We start from the raw sequence: 21942 nt of genomic DNA, 5'->3' as shown, positions 1-21942 counted from the left end.
GACCATTGCAATTGGATTGTCACTGTCCCTGATACCTCTCCATGTCTCTCTCTCTCTCTCCCCCCCCCCCCCCCCCCCCCCCCCCTCCATGTCCCCCAGGACGCCCAGTGCCCCTCAGAAGCTGTCCTCTGTTCTGGAGCCAGTAGCAGAGCGGCCTGGAGTGGCTCAGCCACCAAGGGACAAAGACACAGCTCCGCCAGACCCAACCCACGCGTCGGCAGCAGGCCTGCGGCTGGTGGTGGACAGCTCAGAGAGCCTTCACTTACCCTCCAACGTGGACCCTTCACACTGGCCCAGCGAAGCCTCCAGCCCCCTTGGGAAGGACCCAGCACAGTCCCAGTCTCGAGGCCAACCCCACGCCCCAGGTCCGGGCATGGAGTACTGCGTGCTGCTCTTTTGCTGCTGTATCTGTGGCTTTGAGTCCACCAGTAAAGAGCGTCTGATGGAGCACATGAAAGACCATGAGGGAGATATAATCAGCATCATCCTCAATAAAGAGCAGCAGCCGCCGGAACAGCAGCCAGGTCTCCAGTCAGCAGAGGGCAGTGCAGCGCAGTGAGACCATAGTATCTGCGTTTACTCCTCCTTCCTGTCATTAATGCAACAATCCTTGTTAGTCTAACGAAATATCATTCACAGAAAAAGAGCATTTCAATGCGTTTCATCCTGTTAAAATTACACGTTGTCTTTGTTTGACTTATATTTTTGCATTGTACCATAGTGACAGGGGCCATTCTGTTTTCGTCTTTGTGTATTTAAAGCTCCAGTTGGAAACCTCCTAAGTAGAAAGAAGCAATGCCAGCATCTTGGTAAATGGTCAGCATTTCGGTAGTGCCCTTTTCAAAGGAATGTATGCATTACATTCACCCATACACACGTTCACTTACTGGCAGCGAAGGCAGCCATGCAAGCCATCAAACTGCTCATCGGGAGATGAATCACCTTATGGCTTGCGCTGGCTTTTTAGATGAAAATCTGTTTTTTTTTTGTATAAAGTCTTATAAATTAGGCTTAATTGGAGGAGTCCAAATGACAGGAAGCTGTCCATAACTGTTTTTTTTGGTTTGGTTTTTTGGAGAGCTAGTGGCATTCAAAGTGGAGGAGGGCAATTTATAAAAAGACAAATCTAATTGAAAATCAAATGGCTAATTGCTGGGTTTCAGGGAGATTATGCTTGAGGGAAAAATTGCATGAGCATTAGTTGTTCATTTCTACACGAGTCAACATGACTGTGTAAACAATAAATATGCTGGTTTGGAGTTGGGCATTGAACTTAACTTCAAGGGGAAAGAATACCAACTAACACAAGTTAACATTTCCATACTCAAAGAGTTCAAACCAGTTGATACCTCACAAAACCACACAGACCCTCATCAGAAATGGAATTATAATTCTCTCTTTTCTTTTCCAGCATAACTCGTATATTGACCATAAGGCAGCTCTAGTATCGCTACTGTAATTATTATTTAATGTATTTAATCCCACACAGTGTAGGCTCTAGCCTAGTAAAGAAGGCACGTGTGCCAGTGTTTAAACTCACAGATGCCTAAATGCATGTATGCTTTAAATAACATATACATTTTTGTTTCAGTTTGGCAAAGCAAATTATTTTTTATATTTGTTTTTGTCACTTTTTACCTCTGGGAGTTTTGTTAAGTCAGCTTGAGGTTACAAGGATGTATAGCCTTATGGGGGATAAACTTTGGAAAGACGTATTGAAGATGATGACGTAACAATGTGGAATATGGCCCACACTAGTAGTAGCTGTTGGTGTATGAGACCAGAGGTGAAAAGGGAAATATTATAAAGGGAAGTAAGGAGAGATAATGGTGCCTAATATTGACTGAATTTTATGTTTAAGTTTTAAACCAGGAATATGTGGTTGAAGCTCATTTTCATTTTCATTGTAGTGCTAGTCTCAGTTGAGAGGTTATACTGTACGTACAGTTAAGTTTGTAATCTTAACGTGTTATTTTGCCAAATTGATCACTTATATTTTTAGCAGCTGTTGCTAACATTCACACAGAGGATGACTAGATAGCATGGCTGCTAGCCAATGTTATTAGTGTCCCCTTTGCGCTTAGAATTCTAAATATTTTAGCGAGCTAGAATGGTGACATTCAGATATGATTCTGTTCATTTCCAGCAATGTTTTGTCTCCACTCTTTATTTGGTTTGAACACTTGAAAACCTTGCTAGAGTGTTGGGTCGTATTGTCTTCCCTTTCACTGAAATTATTGTTAATCCAATGTTTTCGGATCGTCCAGTGGAAGCTGGACCACCGATGTGACCTCAAAGTCAGATGCAGAACAGAGGGGTTGTGGATGCATTCAGATGGCAACATTTTGTCATGCTCACCCCAGCCTGCATTATGTGTCATGCAGAGCATCCATCGCGTTAAGTCATCTGCATGCCCTTACTGCTTTATGCCCGCAGAGATCGAGGCTGAGGAAATTACGATGAAATGGAATATCCATAATTCATGGTCCTGTCCCCCTCCGACCAGTTTACATTTGTATGCATGTGTGCATGCGTTCACATGTGTGCGTACGTGTAACTAGGTGTATCAAACAAAATTAAATCTGTATCTCAAAGACCTAACTGCCTGAGCTGAAATTCTAATTATCATAGTCGATCGTTATTGTCTGTGTTGCCATTTTACAATTCAAAGCGCACACAGGTGTCACAGAAGATGGCAACAGTTTCTTGTGATGAAAAGAACCCCAAAAAAAAGAGTCATTCTCCCTCCTGTCTGATTTGCATAGCATGCATTTAAATGAGATTGGGTGGAAATTTAAGGAAAAAAAAAAACTTTCTGGCTGATGACTGTGACAACCCAGTCGTCACCCATTACAACAGAGAGCATCTTTCCTCTGACAGTTTGCAATTATTCAGCCATAACAAATGAATACCGTCTCATGAAGCGGGTTTGTTGAAGGCAGTTGGTTGATTTTCTTGCCATGCCGAAGTGGTAAATGCGTTTTAGTCTGTTATTCCTCACATGGCACTTCACCACCTAAGTCCTATTTTGTAAAATAACTGATTTAACACATGGCGACATGACTTAAATGTATTTAATTTTTATAATATATGGCCAAAGTGGGGACGACCAGTTGAAAGTGGTTAATGTGGATGTGTGTTGCTCACCTGAAGCAAACCTTGTATACGATAATTGCAGACTAAAATTTTATATGGCAATGAGTTTTCCTGTTTTGAGGTAATTAGAATCTCTGAGGTAGGCAGAAACAGCCTTGTGTCATTGTGCTATGTTTTGCGGGAAGGTGATGTATCGCCTATTCATCCGACTTGTTTTCCAGACAGGAAAATGACACCTCGCATCATAGAGTGGTGAAGTGTGTGTGTACTGTAGTCCCAAACCTGGAAACAAGTTAGCATTTTCAACTTCCCTCAAAGACGGGGATTGGGTGGGGTGTTAAATGCCTGAAGCAAGGTCTGTGGTTAACACAGCCTTAATGGATTTTCAAGTTTTGTTATGCGACATGAAAATAGATTTTCAAGATTTTTGTTTTGTGACAAGAAATAGTAAATACCCCACTCATACTCCACGTGAAAGCTTTTACATGTCTTAAAACAAGACACGTAAAAGCTAAATGAAACTCTGACGGGGACATTCACATTACACGGTATCAACGCCAAACAAGCAAGCATTTATGGTGGTGACATTCAAGACGTGACCATGGTATATTTCATTCATAGGCTAGGGTAACGTTAGCTTTTTACTTCTGCCAATTGTATTTAAGCTTAAAAAATAATTCACCACAGAGCTTATTTTCGGCAATAATCATAAATCCAATGACTTTAGTCGAGAGAAAATCCACTCTATACCTATGGGTATTATTGGCCTTCTCCTGATTCACTTGGTTAGTCTCTTTCATGGGAAAAACAGGTGGTCAAAGTACATAATGTTGAATTAATTACAACTTTGAAAAGCACTCTTAGTGAATCTGCCATCTAGAGTTATAGCTGTGTACAGTTCTCACATCCTTCCTGATTAGTGGCCTTCAGATTTCCCCATTGATGAATTTGAAGTCACCTTTGTGGATGTATAGTTCTCACATGTAAACTGTTTTATCTCCCAATTTCTGAATATCTTGGACTAACCACGTTCTAAGGAACCATAAATCAGTGCCATAATAGACTTGATGAAAAACAACCCATCAACCTGATTGTCAAAGAAAGAGTGTCATTGTTTTGTCATAGTTTATGGTGCCTTTTGTTCAAAATGTCATATGCACGTTCTCTACTCTATGTAGGTATGTCTGTATTTTATCATACTACCATTATAATTTGAAAATAATCATAGAAAGATCGTTGCAGAACTTTGTTAAAGCAAAAGCTGAAAGATGCAGATGCTTACTATATTAACAGCTATTTTACCCTGTGACAAACTCAACAGTTGGTACTGTAATTTCAGTCTGTAAATACTGAAGTTGAATACTGTAGAATTCAAAACAGACTTTTTTTTACGAAAAGCAAAATGTATTTTTTAATTATCTTGTATAAAAAAACAAAAACAAAACAAAAACACTAAGATGAAAAATTGAGTTTTATCAAAAGATGGGACACTTTTTTTTTGTAATTATTATTACTAATAGTGTATTTGAGGGAACTGACAATTTTAAGCTAAACGAAGCACATTGAGCTGTGCATTGAAACCAAAGGGGGGTGGAGAAGGTGTAATGGATCTTTGTGCTGATTGATGCATCTGTTTGTACGGTCTCAGGCCGTTGTGATGCTTGCTCTGTTTTATTTATTTTTGGAACATCATAGGCAGTGTTACGTCACGACTGTGCTGTTCGGCTGTTGTATTTTTGGTAAATAAAGACTGAGAAATAAAATACGTGATTGCACTTTGTGTTCATGTGATGTGTCAAACATTAAGGGGTTTTGTTTGTGTAGAAAAACACAAACAACATATTTTGACAACTAATAGAACTCATGCAGTATAAATATATGTATGGCAGGTGCAGGAGAGAAAAATACAGAATATAATGAAAAAGGGAAGTCTACACACTGCAAAGTAGCTCCCAGACGAATTGACTTTGTTACATTACGGCACAGATGCCTTGTTCACAATAAAACTATTATCCTGTTCACTGAAACATCAGATCTACTACTTTGGCAGGTACATTGCAGTGTGACATAAATTCCTTATCTGCCCTTCGAAGAAAAAAAAATTGTGTTATGCATAAAGGTATGGCACTGACAATCATTTGCACCAGCCCCACCACTACCACTACACAATTTAGTCAAAGATCTCCGCCTAGTACTGGTATGTCTGGTGAAATGGGGGTGCTCCTTCCATTCCGACATCTCGCCACTCCGACTAGTGGCTTCCGCGTGCGGTTAGGGTTAGGTATAGGGGTCGTTAACGTCGGAAAGGCGAAATGCACCCGGTGAAATGTAATCTCAATGTATACGCTACAAAACTGCTTTGAAAAACAATCCTGATACCGTCCCTGTATGACGGACTGCCCTCAAATATTTGCCTTGACACTGCAATGGTGTTATCAAAAATATATCTGAATTGTTTCCAGTTTCCACCTAGTTTTAGCATATTCATTGAATTTAGATGTCACCAGACCGATAGCCCGAAGTATTTTCACTGATTAAAAGCCTGTCAATGGAACCTACTGTAGCTATTGCTGTAGTTCAGACATTTGGTTGTGCTGTGCAATGTGTGCATGAGATAGACGTGCTAGCCATGTCCTAAAACCTCATGTCTCAGAAACACTGAGGAAGGTGTAGAGCTGTTTTCTTCTGCTGCTGTGACTTATTAAAAGTGTTACATATTTATTTGTGAGGGCTGATGACTTCATGAATTTGCAATTTTGTGTGCCTTTTAGGTTGGCACCCAATCATACTCAACAATACTAGCCTATAGACTTGGTATCGGGGTGGAAAGCAACTGTAGTTTGAAAAAGGGCATTTTCTCGGGCAGGTGCTCGGGCACTGATGGTTGACTCCTGTGTACACGTGCCGTGCCTATTATGCTCCTCCAAGCTCATGCATCCTGCAGACGTGTCCTGAAACAGCACCTTGAGCACAAAACCCCACCCTCAGAGAAAGAGAGATGCTGGAACAGTGAGGGCATGTAGACAGCTTTGCCTCAGGCAGAAACACATTGTGTATTTTTATTTACCCTCAGGAACTGGGGGTTGAGATGAATAATAATTGTGGTTATCTTCAGGCTGAAACCAGCAGCCCATTCCAACAAGCTTTCTTCACAGCCGCTCATGTTGAAAGTGAAAGAATTGGAAAGATAAAAGGCCAGGGATATGTCAGAATAAGCGATGTGGTCTAGACCTGCTCCAGTCAGTTCACTATAAGAATATCCACCACATAGCCTATCATCTTGTAAGTGTTGTGTGTATTAGAGGTGCATTAGTAGTCATAGTTCATGACATGAGTATGTACAGTAGCATTTTCGTTGTACCTTCACACAGGTGGAATGGAAACGTTTAGCAAGTGCTGTATCATCATTGTTTTGCCCATTTGTACATGTTTCATGTCTTTACTGCATGCATGCCTTGGTGAACGAGCTTTTCATTGCATAGCATTCTTGTTGCAAGGTTAAACCTAATTAAATAAATTGGACTCATAGGGAGAGGAAATCAAATGCCGTCAGAATGGGGCTTTCATGGGCCTTCCAGGAAATAAGTCATAAATCAATTTCAGGTATACATATATCCCCAACTGTATTCAAAGCAAAAAGAAACAGTCTTTTCATGTGGTTTTTAATAAGTTAGTATGAAGGGCAATAACTCAAGGGCTGGTTGTGAGGTGATAAGCAAAGAGAGTGTTGCCCTACAACACAACAGTCATATCCACAAAGACCCACCATGCAGGCTGTGCATAGCAAGCACGTGCACTCATTTTGAAAGGAAAAATGTCTGCTTCTGTAATCCCTTCACTTTACATGAATCCCTGACCCCTTCTGTCAGCTGCTGTAAAAAAAAAACATTTTAGGCTACCCATTCGTTTACACAGTCGAGGTTTCTACCTAAACCTTTTAGGGCCTATACCATGAAAGTGGAGATCAAGAAATACATTTTAATATGGCAATGGATGAAAAGAGGCCAAAGAGAGAGGGGCACTGTTGAATCTAAGGAAGAAAGCAATGATTAAAGTGACTTGCACGACCAGGTCAGTTCTCAACTTGTGTAATGGCTAATGCCCAAATTTCCTTGCTCCAGAAACCATGTTTTTGTTCAATTGGATAAAAACTAAGAGAATCACAAAGAATGTTCAATCCCACACTGGCTTAGGGATTCCAATTGGGTCTACTGGGAGATACATGGCTTATCTCTAATGGTGCACGGCCTCTCATGTTGCTCACTCCTTCCATCCCTCTGAGACAGACTTCTGAGAGAGGAACGGAGAGACTCAGAGACCTATTTGATGTGTGTGTGTGTGTGTGTGTGTGTGTGTGTGTGTGTGTGTGTGTGTGTGTGTGTGTGTGTGTGTGTGTGTGTGTGTGTGTGTGTGTGTGTGTGTGTGTGTGTGTGTGTGTGTGTGTGTGTGTGTGTGTGTGTGTGTGTGTGTGTGTGTGTGTGTGTGAGTGTAAAAACAAAAAAACAAAATATAAACAAGGGCCTTCCAAGTACAGTAACAGGGGGGGGGAGCTGCGCGGGCAGAGAACCATTAAACATTTACAGTTTTCTTCTCCAATAATCCCTCTCTCCAACAAGCGTCCTGCCAATTTACTTTCTTCTAATCTTCAGGCCTTTCATATTGGCCACAGAACACACACTCCCTTTTCCATCTGAGAGCAAGCTCCCCTGTCCTCTCAATCTCTCACGGCTCCACATCAAGCCAATCCAGTTAAAGGAGAACAATGGCTTATTTAATTTAATTGTATTCATTTTAAATGAATACCGGGATGAATATTTGATTATTAGATTTGATGGTGTGTGGGGGCCCGTGCACATGCGTGTGTGCATACAAAGGTGTGTAAATACCTATTAACATGAACACAGCCACTGAGGTGTCTTGTCCCCATTCATGTTGTATGTTGCATTTTGATTGCTGCTGTCTGATCTGTGTGGAGGAGTTGTTGTTTTCAAGAGAAACATTAGGATCAAGGTTTAAATTAAACAATTTGTTAATGACTTGATATAGGATGAATATGAATCAAATTAATTATGATTTCACCGCTGTCCGTGTCTGTGTGTTTGACGGTGCACAGCTTAACTGCTGCACAGATTGCCATCAAACATTGCAAGCACACTCCCAGTACACCAAGGTAACTTCACCATTTTGTCTGCAAATCAGTACACATTATGTCTCGCCACGGGGGTGCCAGAGGGGGCCTGGCACCCTCAGTTGCAAATTCTGCCCCCTCAGTTTATGCTTGACCAACCTTCGGGGCACCAAACGGCATGGAGAAAGTGGAAGAAAAAAAACAGTGACATTTTTGACCAGCGGCTGCTTCTTCTTTCGTGTATCGTCATCATATGTCCAGCTTTGTGTCGTGTAGCCATGCCCTCGTCTCAGGTCCCACTCTGAAGAGGCCCTCCTCTGAAGGTGGTCTATGTAGGGGACAAGCGGTGATGATGTGGTTGGCAGTCTGCTCAGGCTCCCCGCACTCACATGCTGCACTGTCTGTTAGACCCCACTTCTTCATGGGTGCTTTGAAGCAGCCAACCCCGGTGCGTAGGCGGTTCAGGAGGGTCCATTGCCGGCGAGGTAGGTCTTCTCCTTCAGCGCCATCTCCAGGGTCCCGGATATGGTGGTGTATGCGTGTCTGTCCTGCCGACTCCCACTCCTGCTTCCATGCCGCCGCCAGCCAGGCTTTGGTTGACAGGTCCTCCGGGATGGAAGTGAGCATCTCTTGGGCCGCCAAGTTGCATGGGTGGCGCGACTTGAGTCTGCTTGGAGGTGTTGCCATGGTTGTGGTGTCATGGAGGAGGTGCCAATCGTGTTCCTGGGCTTTCCTTGCTAGGGCGAGGGTGGCAGCCTCTCGCCGTAGGCTGGCTGGCGCAATTCCTGCTAGGACTGGCAGGTAGACCACAGGGGTGGGTTTCAGGCAGCCAGTTATGATCCTCAGGGCGTTGTTAATGGCCGCATCCACCTTCTTGGTGTGTGGGCTTCTGCTCCATGTTGGGGCACAGTACTCGGCCGCAGAAAAGACGAGGGCTTGTGTGGAGATACGTAATACCTTTGCGGAGGCACCCCAGGTCGTACCAGCGAGGCGACGGATGAGTGAGACCCTTGAGGTTACTTTGGCCCTCACTTCCTCGAGGTGTTGTTTATATGACAAAGTCCTGTCCAGGCGTACGCCAAGGTACTTTGGGGCCTGTTGGAACTCCAGGGGTTTGCTGTTCACGGATATCTCCAATTCCCTTGTCGCTTCCTAGTTGCAGAGGTGGTATAGAGAGGTTTCCTGTTAGTAAACATGAGAGGAATATGACCGCGCAGCTGCGGGGGGAAGCCTATGGGTGCGTTTGGAAATTACGCACCGGAGCACACTCGCCTATTAGTTTGTATTGGCCAGTGCGCTCACTGCCGCTCAGGGCTGTATTTTCGAACGCGCCTTCACCCGGGCATGCGCAGATTGCGCATTCTGCTCTGTGATGACGTCGCGCGGAAATCCGTCTATGCTGCGGACACCGTCTTCCCAATGCTGAGCTGCAGGCGCCAGCTGCGAAGGTAGGCAGCCAAGATGCCCATGTCCTGGCTTAGGCCCTCTTCCACCGCCTTCCATGTTGGTTGTTGCAGCATGATGGCTAGGTCGTCTGCGTACCCGTACCTTCTGGATGTTGTTGCAGGTAGGTCAAGGATGTATATATTGAAGAGCATTGGTGAAAGAACAGACCCTTGTGGCACCCCGTTTCTCAGCCTCCTGAGCCTGCTGCGCTGGCCTTCACTGGTCTGGAGGATGAAGCTGCGGTTTGACAGCATCTCCATGATGAAATTGACCATATGACGGTCCGGGATGGTTCTCAGCAGCTTCAAGTGGAGTCCGCGGTGCCACACGGTGTCATAGGCGGCGGTCAAGTCCAGTAGGACAACCCCTGCTTTTGCTTTGGCCTGGAAGCTTTCCTCAAGGTCTTGCGTGAGCAGGGTTACTTGGTCCACCGTTGACCTGCCCCGACGGAAACCAGCCCGTTCCCTCGGAAGCTGTGGGTCTACTACAGGTTCAATGCGGCTGTGGATCATCCTCTCCAAGATTTTAAAAGGGACGCAGAGCAGCGAGATTGGCCTGTAGGCCTTGGGGTCATCCGGGGGTTTGTTGGGTTTCAACAGGGCTATGACAGCCGCCCGTCTCCATGTCCTTGGGAGTTTGGACTTTCGGAGGCACGCCGAGAGGAATGCGCACAGCCAGGCGGATGTTGTTTCGCTCTGGTGGATCACAAACTCTGGATGGATGTTGTCGGGGCCTGGTGCCTTGCCTTGTTTGAGTTTGGATATGACATCCTTGAGCTTGGTTGATGTAAATTTGCCTGACAGGTTGGCATTGACACTGGCCGCCCTGGAGAGAGCAGATACCTCGCGTGATGTTAGGCGGGCAAAGTCTTTATCTGCATCTGGGAAGCGGCCACTTTTTAGGAGTTGTGCTGCGATGGCTGCTGAAGGAGCGCTAAAACAGTGAAACACGCCGGTGAAGCGTCATTTTTTTTCCACACATGCCTGGGCCTCGACACTGTGAGTTCATTTGGGCCGGCTCGGGACAATGTTTTATTTCAATTTTTTTATTTATTTATTTATTTATTTTTAATCTATCATGTTTGGCCTATACCACTTGAACCGTATGTCATACAATAATAATTTTCCCCATGATCCCTTGGCTCAATACTCCCCATATATATAGGACACCATTTCTGCCTAAAATCATTTTTGGCCATTTTGTGTTTTTTTTAAATTACTTCTCCTAAAGACTTTGTCATGTGATCAAGATGTATTGTTCAGATTCTTCATATTCCATTTCAATTGGCTACGATTGGTTTCCAAAGTTTGTGGGAGGGGCCTGTTAAAAAAGAAAAGATCCTGAATGCAGCGTCCGATCTGGTAAAAAAAAAATCAAACATTGAAGGGCCTCTAAACAACACAGAGCCAAAAGTAATTACTTACACCCACAGGAGGCAATACAAATGTCACTGTCTGTCGTCGTTCAAATTATATTTCTGCCCACAGATTCCTTGTGTCCTGGCGGCTGCATGTTACAACTGAGACAGCCCTTGGTAGGCAAACCCTGCCAGGCAGAGATCTGCTTTCCGAGGAGCACAGATATTTATTCCTGGTCTCGGGTAGGGACCGGGCTCAGGGTGATAAATTGCAAACCCTTGTCAAACACCACGGACCAGGGGTGGGCTATGGCTCTAGTTTTGGGCTTGTGCAAGGCTCTAACCTCCAAAAGCACTTACACTTCTGCCCTCTAGGGGCGCCACACATGTGAAAAGTTGCACCATATGTTGTAGAAATGCTACCCCGCAGCTCCCTCGCACCCTGATGCTGAAACCCACGACTCACACAGCCCTGGCTATATAGGCGGTGAGCCTGATGTTTGGTAAGGCTAATATTTGACTAACTATTATACAGCGTCAGGATAAAGTGACTGGCCATGAAATACAATTCATTGATTTAAAGGGGCTACACCATGAATTTAAAAAACAATAATAATATTTAATATTATATTGTTTATGTCCCTCAAACGTTTTTCAAAAGGTTTGAGCCTAAATCAAGCCTCAGATATACTCATTCCAACTAACTTCTCTCTGGCTTATAAAGCACTTTCACCTGCAACACCACATTGTCCTGTTTGGCACGGGGCGCTATTGAGCCAGTTTGTAGGCATGTTATCTCCTGGTTCTGTGTGGAAAAAGTAAAAAAATTAAATAAGAAAAATATTTATTTTTTAACACATCGGGTGCCAAACACGGTCTGAACCGTGTGTTTACATAGTGGCGGTTCCGAAGCTTCGGTGCCGAACACGGTCTGAACCGTGAGTTTAGTCTTTTTGTTTTTTTCGTTTTTCTCCGCACGGGCGGGGCTAGAGCAGCTCTGGGAGCACCCATTGTAATCCTGCGAAGGAAGTGCCAGATCGCTCACTGGAAACATTTTTTTTCCCCCATCCGCCTATCCCCTTCCTGTCTATTTCCTACTTTGAAACGCCTATATCTCCGAATCTGTTTCCTGTGGGGAAAATCGGTCATGCGCGATGCGCGACCCCCCCCCCCCCGTTGTAACTCGCCAGGGTAATGTTATGGTTCCAGCCTGTAGCCAGGCTCATGGGACAACATGAATCGATTTGCTTGTAACGCACGCGGAAACTTTAAACAGCAAAGCGCAGTCAATGGGGAGAATGCTGGCACCCACGGTAAGTTGTTATGAAAAAATGCTGGCACCCGATGTGTTAAAAAAAAAATATATTTTTTTGGAACTGAAAAATGGGAGGAATTGTTCGCGCTAGTGACATCACTTGCGGGACCAAATCAGTTTGGCCTGTTTTTAGACCAATTTACAGAAAACCCCAGATTTGCTGTGAAAGCCTGAGTGTTCAAACTGGGGTATTTTTGAGGATAGAAGAGAGGTGGGGGAGACCAAAAACACACAAAAAAGAAGAAAAAGTAAAAATTCATGGTGTAGCCCCTTTAACCATGTCCGTTTCAAAATTAAACACATCTATTAATTAGACCATTTGAATGTATGAATGATTATCTGTTCAAATCAGCTGCATGCGCATAGGAAGCTCTGACTGTCATTCTTCCCTCGTTTATCTTTGGTCGAAGGGGATGGAATTATTTCTATTTACAACCACCACGTTCTTCTTTGTGTCTGTCTGTCTATCGATCTGTTTGTCAGTTCCGGCCGTGCGCACCTGGTACACACAACACCACACTGGCTGCTTTCTTTTTCTCCCAAATTGATTGAGCGTGCAGTCGGATTCCCAGCTAGCGTTACCTCCCACTCCCAGGTCATCGCTCCTCACTGTAGGCATGCAGGTAGCAGCCAGGTGATTCCGGGTAGAAAGAACGTGTAATTTACCGCACGCAGAATATGCCTTTGGAAAGCTCCAATATCTAGACCCTCCAGAAAAACGCGGGCAAAAATCCTTGATTATGCGGGCTAAAATCCTTGATTATGCGATAAATCATGCTGCGTTTTTATGTGATTTTATGCGGTGAAATTGCGCAGAAGTTGCAAAATATTAGCCTGATAACGCTACCATGAGGCCAATTTAAATTGGGACAGAGGTTCTTTTGGCCTATATGTGCGTGCAAACTTTCACGCTGATCGGTCCTTGACAATAGCTGTTCACAGACGGCCGGAAGGACAAATGGACAAACAAACGTATGGACAGACAGGGGCAAAAACATAATCTCTGGCCTTCAGCCATTCCAGTCTGGTGGGAAATTACAATTCTTTAGTCCTGGAAGCCAATCCTTCCATTCTCATGTGGACTGAACAAGCTTAATACTGTAGCACTTGAGGAAAGGATGGATGCTGACAGTGTGATAGACTGAAAAGGCCTCTCTGACTGGCACCTGTCATGTGACTGAGCATGTATGTTATAGTCACATCTTACAGTGATTCTAAATGATACAGCTACTGTGTACAGTAGCTTTTTTTGCCATTGGGTCAGTCTAAAATCTGTATGCTGGCTGTTGACAGTATTTTGCTGTGATAGATAGTAGTCCTATCTCACAAAATACTTGTGAAAGGTAAATAGCCTTGATAAATTGAATGTCTGGCTGTGCTCTTCTGGGCTGAATCTATACATGCAACATAGTGTACAGGCCTATTACTGCTGCTGGGGATAATAGGGGGACCAAAGCATAATATAATATGGTGACCATATGCCCCCCCCAGAAAGGTTCACAGGTGGCTATCTGTTGAATTCAGCTTAGCAAGGTCCCATCATAGGCTGTAGGCTATAGTAATGCAGTAGTAGGCTACTGTGACACGACAATGAATAAATACTGTCCCTCTGCTGTTGACATATCGGGTCAAGGTACAGCTTTTGTAGACAGGCGATGTGGTACCCATTCAGTGGTGGAAAAAGTAGGCTACTCAAAAGTTATACTTAAGTAATCCTGCAATGTATGTAGATATACTCTGTTACAAGTAATATTAGTCACCGTTTTAAAAATGTACTTGAGTTCAAGTAGGCCTACACAAGTTATCGACATCAAAATATACTTAAAGTACCAAAAGTAAAAGAACTCATTGTGCAGAATGTGCAGAAAGAATACAACATCTTTTGAAAATAGCCGATATACAAGCTTGCGTTGCATCTTGAGGTATTGTGAGCATGTAGATCTGCTATTTTCAAATGGCCGAAATATATACGGCTGAAGTGTTAACTGTGTTTTGTAATAATAGTAATGAGCAATTAAAGTTTTCAAATAATTGTAGTGGAGTAATAGTAAAATTACAAGTGAGATGTAGTGGAGTAGTAGAAGTATACTATAAAGCAGGGGTCTTCAACGGCGTTGTGAGCTTGTAGATCTGCTATTTTTTGCTAAAGTTCTCCTCAGAAAAGGAATACAAAAACAATCATATCACACAAATATTTGGCGGACCCCCTGTAGTAACTCTGAGGACCCCCTAGGGGTCCCGGACCCCCTGTTGAAGATCCCTGCTATAAAGTATTGTAAATTGAAAATACTCCAGTAAAGTAAAAGTACCTCAAAATTGTTCTAAGTACTTGAGTACATGGACTTTGTTACTTTACACACCACTGTGTACCCATCTATTACATCTATTACATGCATTCGCCTAGCTTTGAACCGAGGAGTTGGAAATTGAGCGGAGAGACAATGACTGCTGAACCCAGCCCGTCTGTGCAGCTCAGCCTCAGTGCAGCTTCCCCATGCGACAGACCCATCTGCTGCGCCTCTACGAATAGCGGCTAGACCGCATCCTACCCACCGCCTCTCTCCACTCTCCTCCATTCAGCTGCCTATCGTATGTATATCGAGTATCAACCAGAGGGGAAGAGAGAGGAGAAAGAAAGAGAGGGAGTGAGAGAGAGAGGGGGAGGAGGACCATTCTGCAACGCGCCGTAGGAGAGGGTGAGGCTTAAATGTACGATAGAGTGTAATCAGATCCGTGTGTGTGTGACTGTGCGTGTGGGTTTTGTTAGCATTTACGAATGGGAGCGATCCTGAAATCAATGTTGTCGATCCTTACGAGGCGGCCCAGCTTAGCGGACTGTCTGATGGGATCTGAGGTTTCATGTCATCCTAGCAGCGACGGGACTCACTAGTAGGAAATGCCGCTGCGAAGCAGGCCCGTCACGTCTTTCTCTCACAGAATGAATGAAAACAATGCAAACAGACACTCCCGCACCGCAGCCTGCTGCTGATTGTTGATTTCCTCCTCAGGCTCAGATCACAACAATTTGTCTGCGTGTCTAGACTGTGTGCGTGCGTTTTGTCGTCTAGTCTGTTACGCCTGTGTGTTTATTGGACTCTACAAGTGTAGTATATTATTAAGAGAATAAACGAGATGAACTTGATAACGTGCCAGCACTGCCAGCCTGTGACATCTTACATCTCGGTTTTCATTACCTCTCACGGGACCTCGCTCTCTCTTGCCCTCTCCATCTCCCCTCTCTCTCTTTCTTTCTCTCTCTCTCTCTCTCTCTCCCCCGTCTCTCTCTCCCTTTCTCTTCCTCTCTCTCTCTTTTTTCTTCTCTCTCTCTCTCTCTCTCTCTCTCTCTCTCTCTCTCTCTCTCTCTCTCTCTCTCTCTCTCTCTCTCTCCCTCGCTCTCTCTCTTTATTTCTTTCACTTTCGCTCTCTCTCCCCCTGCCGCCGCCCCCCCCCCCTCTCTCTCTCTCTCTCTCTCTCTCTCTCTCTCTCTCTCTCTCTCTCTCTCTCTCTCTCTCTCTCTCTCTCCCTCTCCCTCTCCCTCTCCCTCCCCCCCTCTCTCTCTGGCTGTCTTCTGTTAGAAGGTGTGTGCATCTGTGTGAACCAGCTGAGCTGAGCAGACTGATCAGTTATGCACATACAGTATAGTAATCATATCCTATCCTTGATCTTCCAGGGTTCCATTATGACAGTCCTGCGACAGAGAAAGGGCAGTAAGGGGAAGGAGTTGACTCCTGGCCCTGAGGTCCAGAACAAAAAACCCAACTGTTCTGATCATCATTCAGAGAGGATCCTGAATGGTGAGTGACCCAAGTCCTGTGTAAGCTATATACAGGTACATACATACATACGTATGTAGACTATACATGTATACATATTACGTACATGTATAGGGTATGAAATATAATCATTAATATAATTTCTGTCTCCAAATACACCCATCACATTGTTTTCTAACCAGTGTAACAGTGGGGACCAGGTATTTCTGGGCACCATTTTTTAAAACATTTATTTATTTTTTATTTTATTTTGTATATTTGACTTTATATCTACATATATTTTATAAATGAGGGGCCAAATACATATAATATATATTTCTAATTACATCTAAGGCCCAATACAAAACCTGTGATATAGTCATTTAGGGTACAATCAATAAATTGAAGGCTAAATTTAGGTCTCTTAATAATGTACCGTGTATGTTCAAATCATATACTTTACATTATATCCAACCATTTTCCAAAGCATACATTTACTCTTTATTTTTTTACATTTTGGAAAAAAATGCCCTTGTGACCACAAACACCTGGTGCCCACTGGATCTGTGTTACAGATCACACTGGTGATAGCAGAGACAGGAAGAGGGGGCACCATAACATTGTGGGGCATGTTAACAACTTTTTTATGCCCATAATGACTGGCTAGCCACAGGTTTTGTAGCAATTTGTAGCAATTGTAGAAATATTAGGCCTTAAATGTCAAATGTTCAAGCATGTTCAAATCATGTGTACTTGTACTACAATTTAACATTGAGATGCCCACAATGCTTTGGTGCCCACTCTTCCTGTTTCCGTGATAGCTGATGGCTGAATCTCACAAACCCGACTCAAATTCGACAGTGTTTTACTTTAGTTTTTTCCAGCATTAAGTACTGCATTGAAAGAGGAATTCTCTGATATGTGGTCTGGAAAAAAATAAAAATAAAACCTGCAAAAGTCATTGTTATTATATCGTTACATTATATACAAAATGGTAAACATTAGGAAGTAAAACATATTAGTATGTAGCTCTCAAATACTCCAGTACATATTGGTTTGGTGTGATAATGTACTGAAAGAGGTACAAATTCGACAAACCCTATCGACAATTAGGCCTGTCACAATTATTACATAACATAATCGGCTAATTGCAATTATTTTTGCATAATTGTTTCCATGTTGAAAAATCAACCCGTTGCAGCTTGTAGACCAGCTATTTCCAAAGTATAACATTATTACATATGTCAGTCATTTCTTTACATAGTTATTTGTCATATCTGCCCTGTGCAGTTTTTGTTTAAAAAGCAAACAGACATTTTTATTTATTTGGTCCAATGTTCAGTGCCAAAAACTGAAATCGAAATTTGTATGACAATTAATTGTCAAGGAAAATGTCAGTATAGTGTTATATCACAAAAGGTATGTATTAGACAGACACTGCACGTTAAGGCATTCCAATATTCCTATTGAAACCGCACAGGAATCTTTTTAACATGTTAACATATCTACAGTACATGTATCTATTGAAATTAAAAACATTTATTGATTCTTGTAAAAAAGTATAAAACTCTATGAACCAAACAAGCTTTACAAGGTAGGGAGAAAAAAAACATAATTTCCTCTTGGCATCATTGAATGACATTAATATTATTGCAGGTGATTGGTCGTGGGGTTCAATAATTTGGACATCGGTTGGTTGGTCGGTATCGGTGGGTCTGGGCCTGCTCTGCTGTATCTATGTGGCAACACTGCATGAGAATGACCTATGGTTCTCCAACATTAAGGTGAGGTCGGGAGTGAATGCATGCCATGCTTTAGTGAAACTCAGTTTTATCATTTTCCATGTCTTTCAGAGATGGGGCGGGTTGAATACGCACATCACATTTATTTATAAGAACTAGGCTTGCAAAAAAACATACTGAAGTCCTAAAGAAAATATTATTTTGGAACTCATGTAGAATCAAGAAAGTGTAATAAAACATTGTTAATTACATGTAATTACTTACATAATTTTTCACCATATTGTACTTACTATGTAAGTGATAGTGTATGCACTGTAGCCAGCAGTAGTTTGGTTAAAACAAAACAAAAACTATTATTAAAAGGTTATGCGGTCGGGCCAGCCGGCCCCCAGTAGCCAATTTAAATAAGGATTCCTGTTCCAATTTTGTCTGCTCACATCTATCACTTCAATTTCCCTTGTTTATCCTGTATCCTGTATGAGGTCTCTCTCCTGACTGGATGAAATTGGTATCCTGACCTGAACATGCATTTAATGTTTACTAAACAGCTGGAGAGATTGAACAAACACTCTATAGCAAGAAAATATCACTTACTGCACCCAAGTTAACTCTCCGGATTTTTCATGCAAAGAACCAGCCACTCAATTTGTGCCAAGAGCATTTAGGCATCTGGGAAGATGCTTAAAACACGTGAACTCAAAAGTCGTTTATGAGACCTCTACTGAGAAGTTACAGAGACGTTGAGATTGAGGTGTCTGACAGTTTTATGGAGTGGTTATCATCAGTATTTGGCATCAACCTGTGAGGAGTAAATCAGGCCGCTGCGATGTTTCTCTGCAAAAAATAGCAGATCTAGTGTAAGCTCACAACGCGTCACACTGCAACACGGCTTAAAATTCTGGTTACTGCTGATGTAGTTAATATAAATCAGGCTGAAATGTTTTTCTCAAATGGTTTAGTCTCATCGGAAATCTTTGGTCTGAACTAGGCTTTAAAACGAATTTAGGTGGAAGATGGTTATACAGAAAAATCCCTTCCAATTTGTCCATCATGCAATGACGTACATTTCTGCTCTTTTCTTCTCATCATCTCAAGTGACCGTGAAATTCTTTCAACAATGCAAGCCACTATAACTTTCTCCACAGCTTTCTTTCCGGCTGAGTCTGCAAAAACACATCATAAACACCTTGTGCTGAAACAGGCAAATTGTTTTTCCGTACGCCACAGGAGATTGCCTTTCGGGATTGTTAAATAAGCCCAGTTACGTCTTTAAGCAGCAGGAACTTGTTCCCAAATTGACTTGGGTTTCCCTTCTATTCTTGTACTGTCTGCACTCTGCAACAGAACCTTATGCCCTGCCAGAGGTGTGATGTCATGTTTAATCTCTCTTGCAGGGCTTCACCAGTGCTCTAGTTAAGGCAGGCTTATTAAACAACAGATTTATAGCAGCTGAACATGACAGAACGAACCGCTCAATCAGGGTCATTGGTCATGGCTTTCCCCTTTATCACACAGAACTGCACATGAATGTTCTTACCAGGGTACCAACAAAGTTTATTTGTTGGTGTAGTAATGTGAGCCTGTTTGTTTTAGATGTACAATGTGGCATGCCGAGGTGAGGGATGGTGTATTAGTGTTGTCTGGTTTAATAGGCTGGTACAGCGGTTGTGATTCTACAGTAAGAGGCATAAGAACAAAACTGTAGAGATCAGAGAAGAAGAGAAACACAGGACAAAACAGCCTAGATCACGATGCATCAGCAGGTACGCCCTTGAAATCTAAGACCAAGTATTTCTCTTATTTCTGGCAATTTGTAGAACCAGGTGTGTCATCTTCCACCCACGTGAATGCACAACACGTCTCAACCCACACGGAGACAATCTATGCAGGGTAATTTGCGAGTCTGCGTGTCACAGCGATAGACTGTAAAAGAAGCACACCTAACCAAGTAGAATACACGTGGACACACACAGCTTCAAATCTCATGCTGTTTTTTTCTGTCTTGTCTCTGCCTGTGTGTGTTTGCATGTGTGTGAGGGTGGAGGAGAAAGAGAGAGAGAGCATAGGCAGACAGTTTTTCTTATTCTTCACACGTGAAGTGCAAAAGTGCTGAGGTTTGTCATACAAATGGGTATTTAAGTAAACTATTAAATAGGTATGAAACAAAGGTATAAGAAAATTAAAAGCAGCAGTAGTGATGACTTTCATGATAGTGGAATATTTCCACTTTTTTATTCTATAATTTTTCCTTTAACTACTGTATATACTGTATGCAAGTCTCTCCAAAGCTCGGCAGGTTGCAATCTCCCTCGACCATAAGCTCACAGAGCTCTAAAAGAGGGCAATCATTCTCCTGGCATGAAGAAGTCTAAAATTTATAAGCATTGACTGCTTAGAATTAACAACCAAGTTCTCTGGATGTCTAAAATGTATCTAAAATGCATAGCTTCAGTTTGAGGGGAACATTGTGACCCACCAAACGGAATATGTTCTTTATAATTCTTACCCTAAATGATAAATCCTTGAGCACTCCCAAATACAGTGGAACAATGTTCCTTTTTCCTCTAAACATTTACACCTAATATCTGGAATGTAAAGGGACAATTTAAAGTTTTGTAAAGTGATATAAGTTTGCATTAGCTATTTGTTTTGCAATCATTGATTAACAAAAGCAGTCCTCAATTTCATTGTTAATAAACACCAACACCACCAAAACAAAAACAGAAGACAAAAAGAAATGAAACAATATATCGTAAACATTAGTCATGTAATTCATATTTTGGCTCAGTTGATAGGCCTGTCCACACTCTCTTATCTCACTTTATATGAAAATATCGTGACAACCCAACCTGTTATTATAACAGAAAACAAAAAAATACATGACAATGCCATTCAAAATAACTAACCTAAGTAAAGAGAAGCTAGCTAGAAGCTAGCTAGTATCCATGGTGACCATGATATTATGTCCATAAACATATCCATTTTCAACTATATTTTGGCTGTAATCTTTTCCATAGCCAAGCCTCATTTACCTTTTGTTGCCATTGTTTTATGTTTGGGGGTTGTGGCTGCAACCATAAAGTTGAAATCACTTTTTGAGCTATTAAGAGTAGGATCCTTAATAGATGGATTTTCTTTTTCCCTATGTGATTTCCAACTTGGATACCTATCATTCATTATTTTATAGATTTTATTTTGTTGTGCCTTTAAGCATGTCATTTCCCAATTCATTTATATCGTCTCGAATATTTATTTTCCATTTCTTTGGTCTTTAGATGATACGTTTTCATGAGTCACTGAAGGCCCCAAAGGATACTTGAACAGATCACTTTACAGTCCTTGGATTCCCACATGAGAGTGAGCTCCTCCTGAACATTCTGTGTGGTGGTTGATGTGATTTCATATTGTTTGCCAGTGCTCTGTGTGTGTGTGTGTGTGTGTGTGTGTGTGTGTGTGTGTGTGTGTGTGTGTGTGTGTGTGTGTGTGTGTGTGTGTGTGTGTGTGTGTGTGTGTGTGTGTGTGTGTGTGTGTGTGTGTGTGTGTGTGTGTGTGTGCGTGCGCGTGTGTGCGCGACTGCGCGTGCGTATGTGTGTGCGCACGTACTGTATGTGTGTGTGTGTGAGCGAGCAAGCAAGCGCACATCAAGCGTCTGTTAATGTTATCACTGTCTGCTTCTGTCTTTGTAGTCATATTCGGCGCACTGAATTGTGGCCAGTAAATTACACACATACGCGTGCACACACATAGAGCACAATGCACACACTATTCTGGGATGTCCCTCTGAGCCGTTTGATGCTCTGACTTGGCCAAAGAAATGACCGTTGAGTGAAATAAACATTTGTTTTGTTCTTCTGGAAAGCTGCGATGATCCATCATCCTGGTGCGCACACACACGCACGCACGCACGCACGCACGCACGCACGCACGCACGCACGCACGCACGCACGCACGCACGCACGCACGCACGCACGCACGCACGCACGCACGCACGCGTGCGCGCGACTCCAGGTCGGTGGGAGAGACCAAGTGCTGTGAAACATGTTGGAAAGTCATTTAAGGGCTGTGGTGCTAGGACTCAAGTTGGTGCAGAGTGGTTGTTGTGTGAC

General features: G+C 42.8%; 2 protein-coding genes across 5 annotated transcripts in view; both read left to right on the top strand.

Moving 5' to 3' along the window:
• Positions 1 to 4853, top strand: part of znf507 (zinc finger protein 507) — a 51700-nt gene extending 46847 nt beyond the window's left edge. For all 4 annotated transcript variants that reach the window (XM_084070397.1, XM_084070395.1, XM_084070394.1 and 1 more), the window contains one exon: positions 100 to 4853. In XM_084070397.1, the coding sequence (XP_083926523.1) occupies positions 100 to 559 (460 nt within the window). In that variant the 3' untranslated portion in view covers positions 560 to 4853. The remainder of the gene's footprint in view (positions 1 to 99) is intronic.
• A 10119-nt stretch (positions 4854 to 14972) lies between these two features.
• The window catches only part of dpy19l3 (dpy-19 like C-mannosyltransferase 3), a 50905-nt gene continuing 43935 nt past the window's right edge, over positions 14973 to 21942 (top strand). The window contains exons 1-3 of the mRNA XM_084046934.1: positions 14973 to 15038; positions 16013 to 16136; positions 17751 to 17878. Coding sequence (XP_083903060.1) covers positions 16022 to 16136; positions 17751 to 17878 — 243 coding nt within the window. The 5' untranslated portion in view covers positions 14973 to 15038; positions 16013 to 16021. The remainder of the gene's footprint in view (positions 15039 to 16012; positions 16137 to 17750; positions 17879 to 21942) is intronic.

This window comes from Gymnoscopelus microlampas (assembly GCF_963454915.1).
Source record: "Gymnoscopelus microlampas genome assembly, chromosome: 1".
Taxonomy (NCBI): domain Eukaryota; kingdom Metazoa; phylum Chordata; class Actinopteri; order Myctophiformes; family Myctophidae; genus Gymnoscopelus; species Gymnoscopelus microlampas.
Note: the sequence above shows the minus strand (reverse complement) of the source record. Positions and strands in the feature narration are given on the sequence as shown.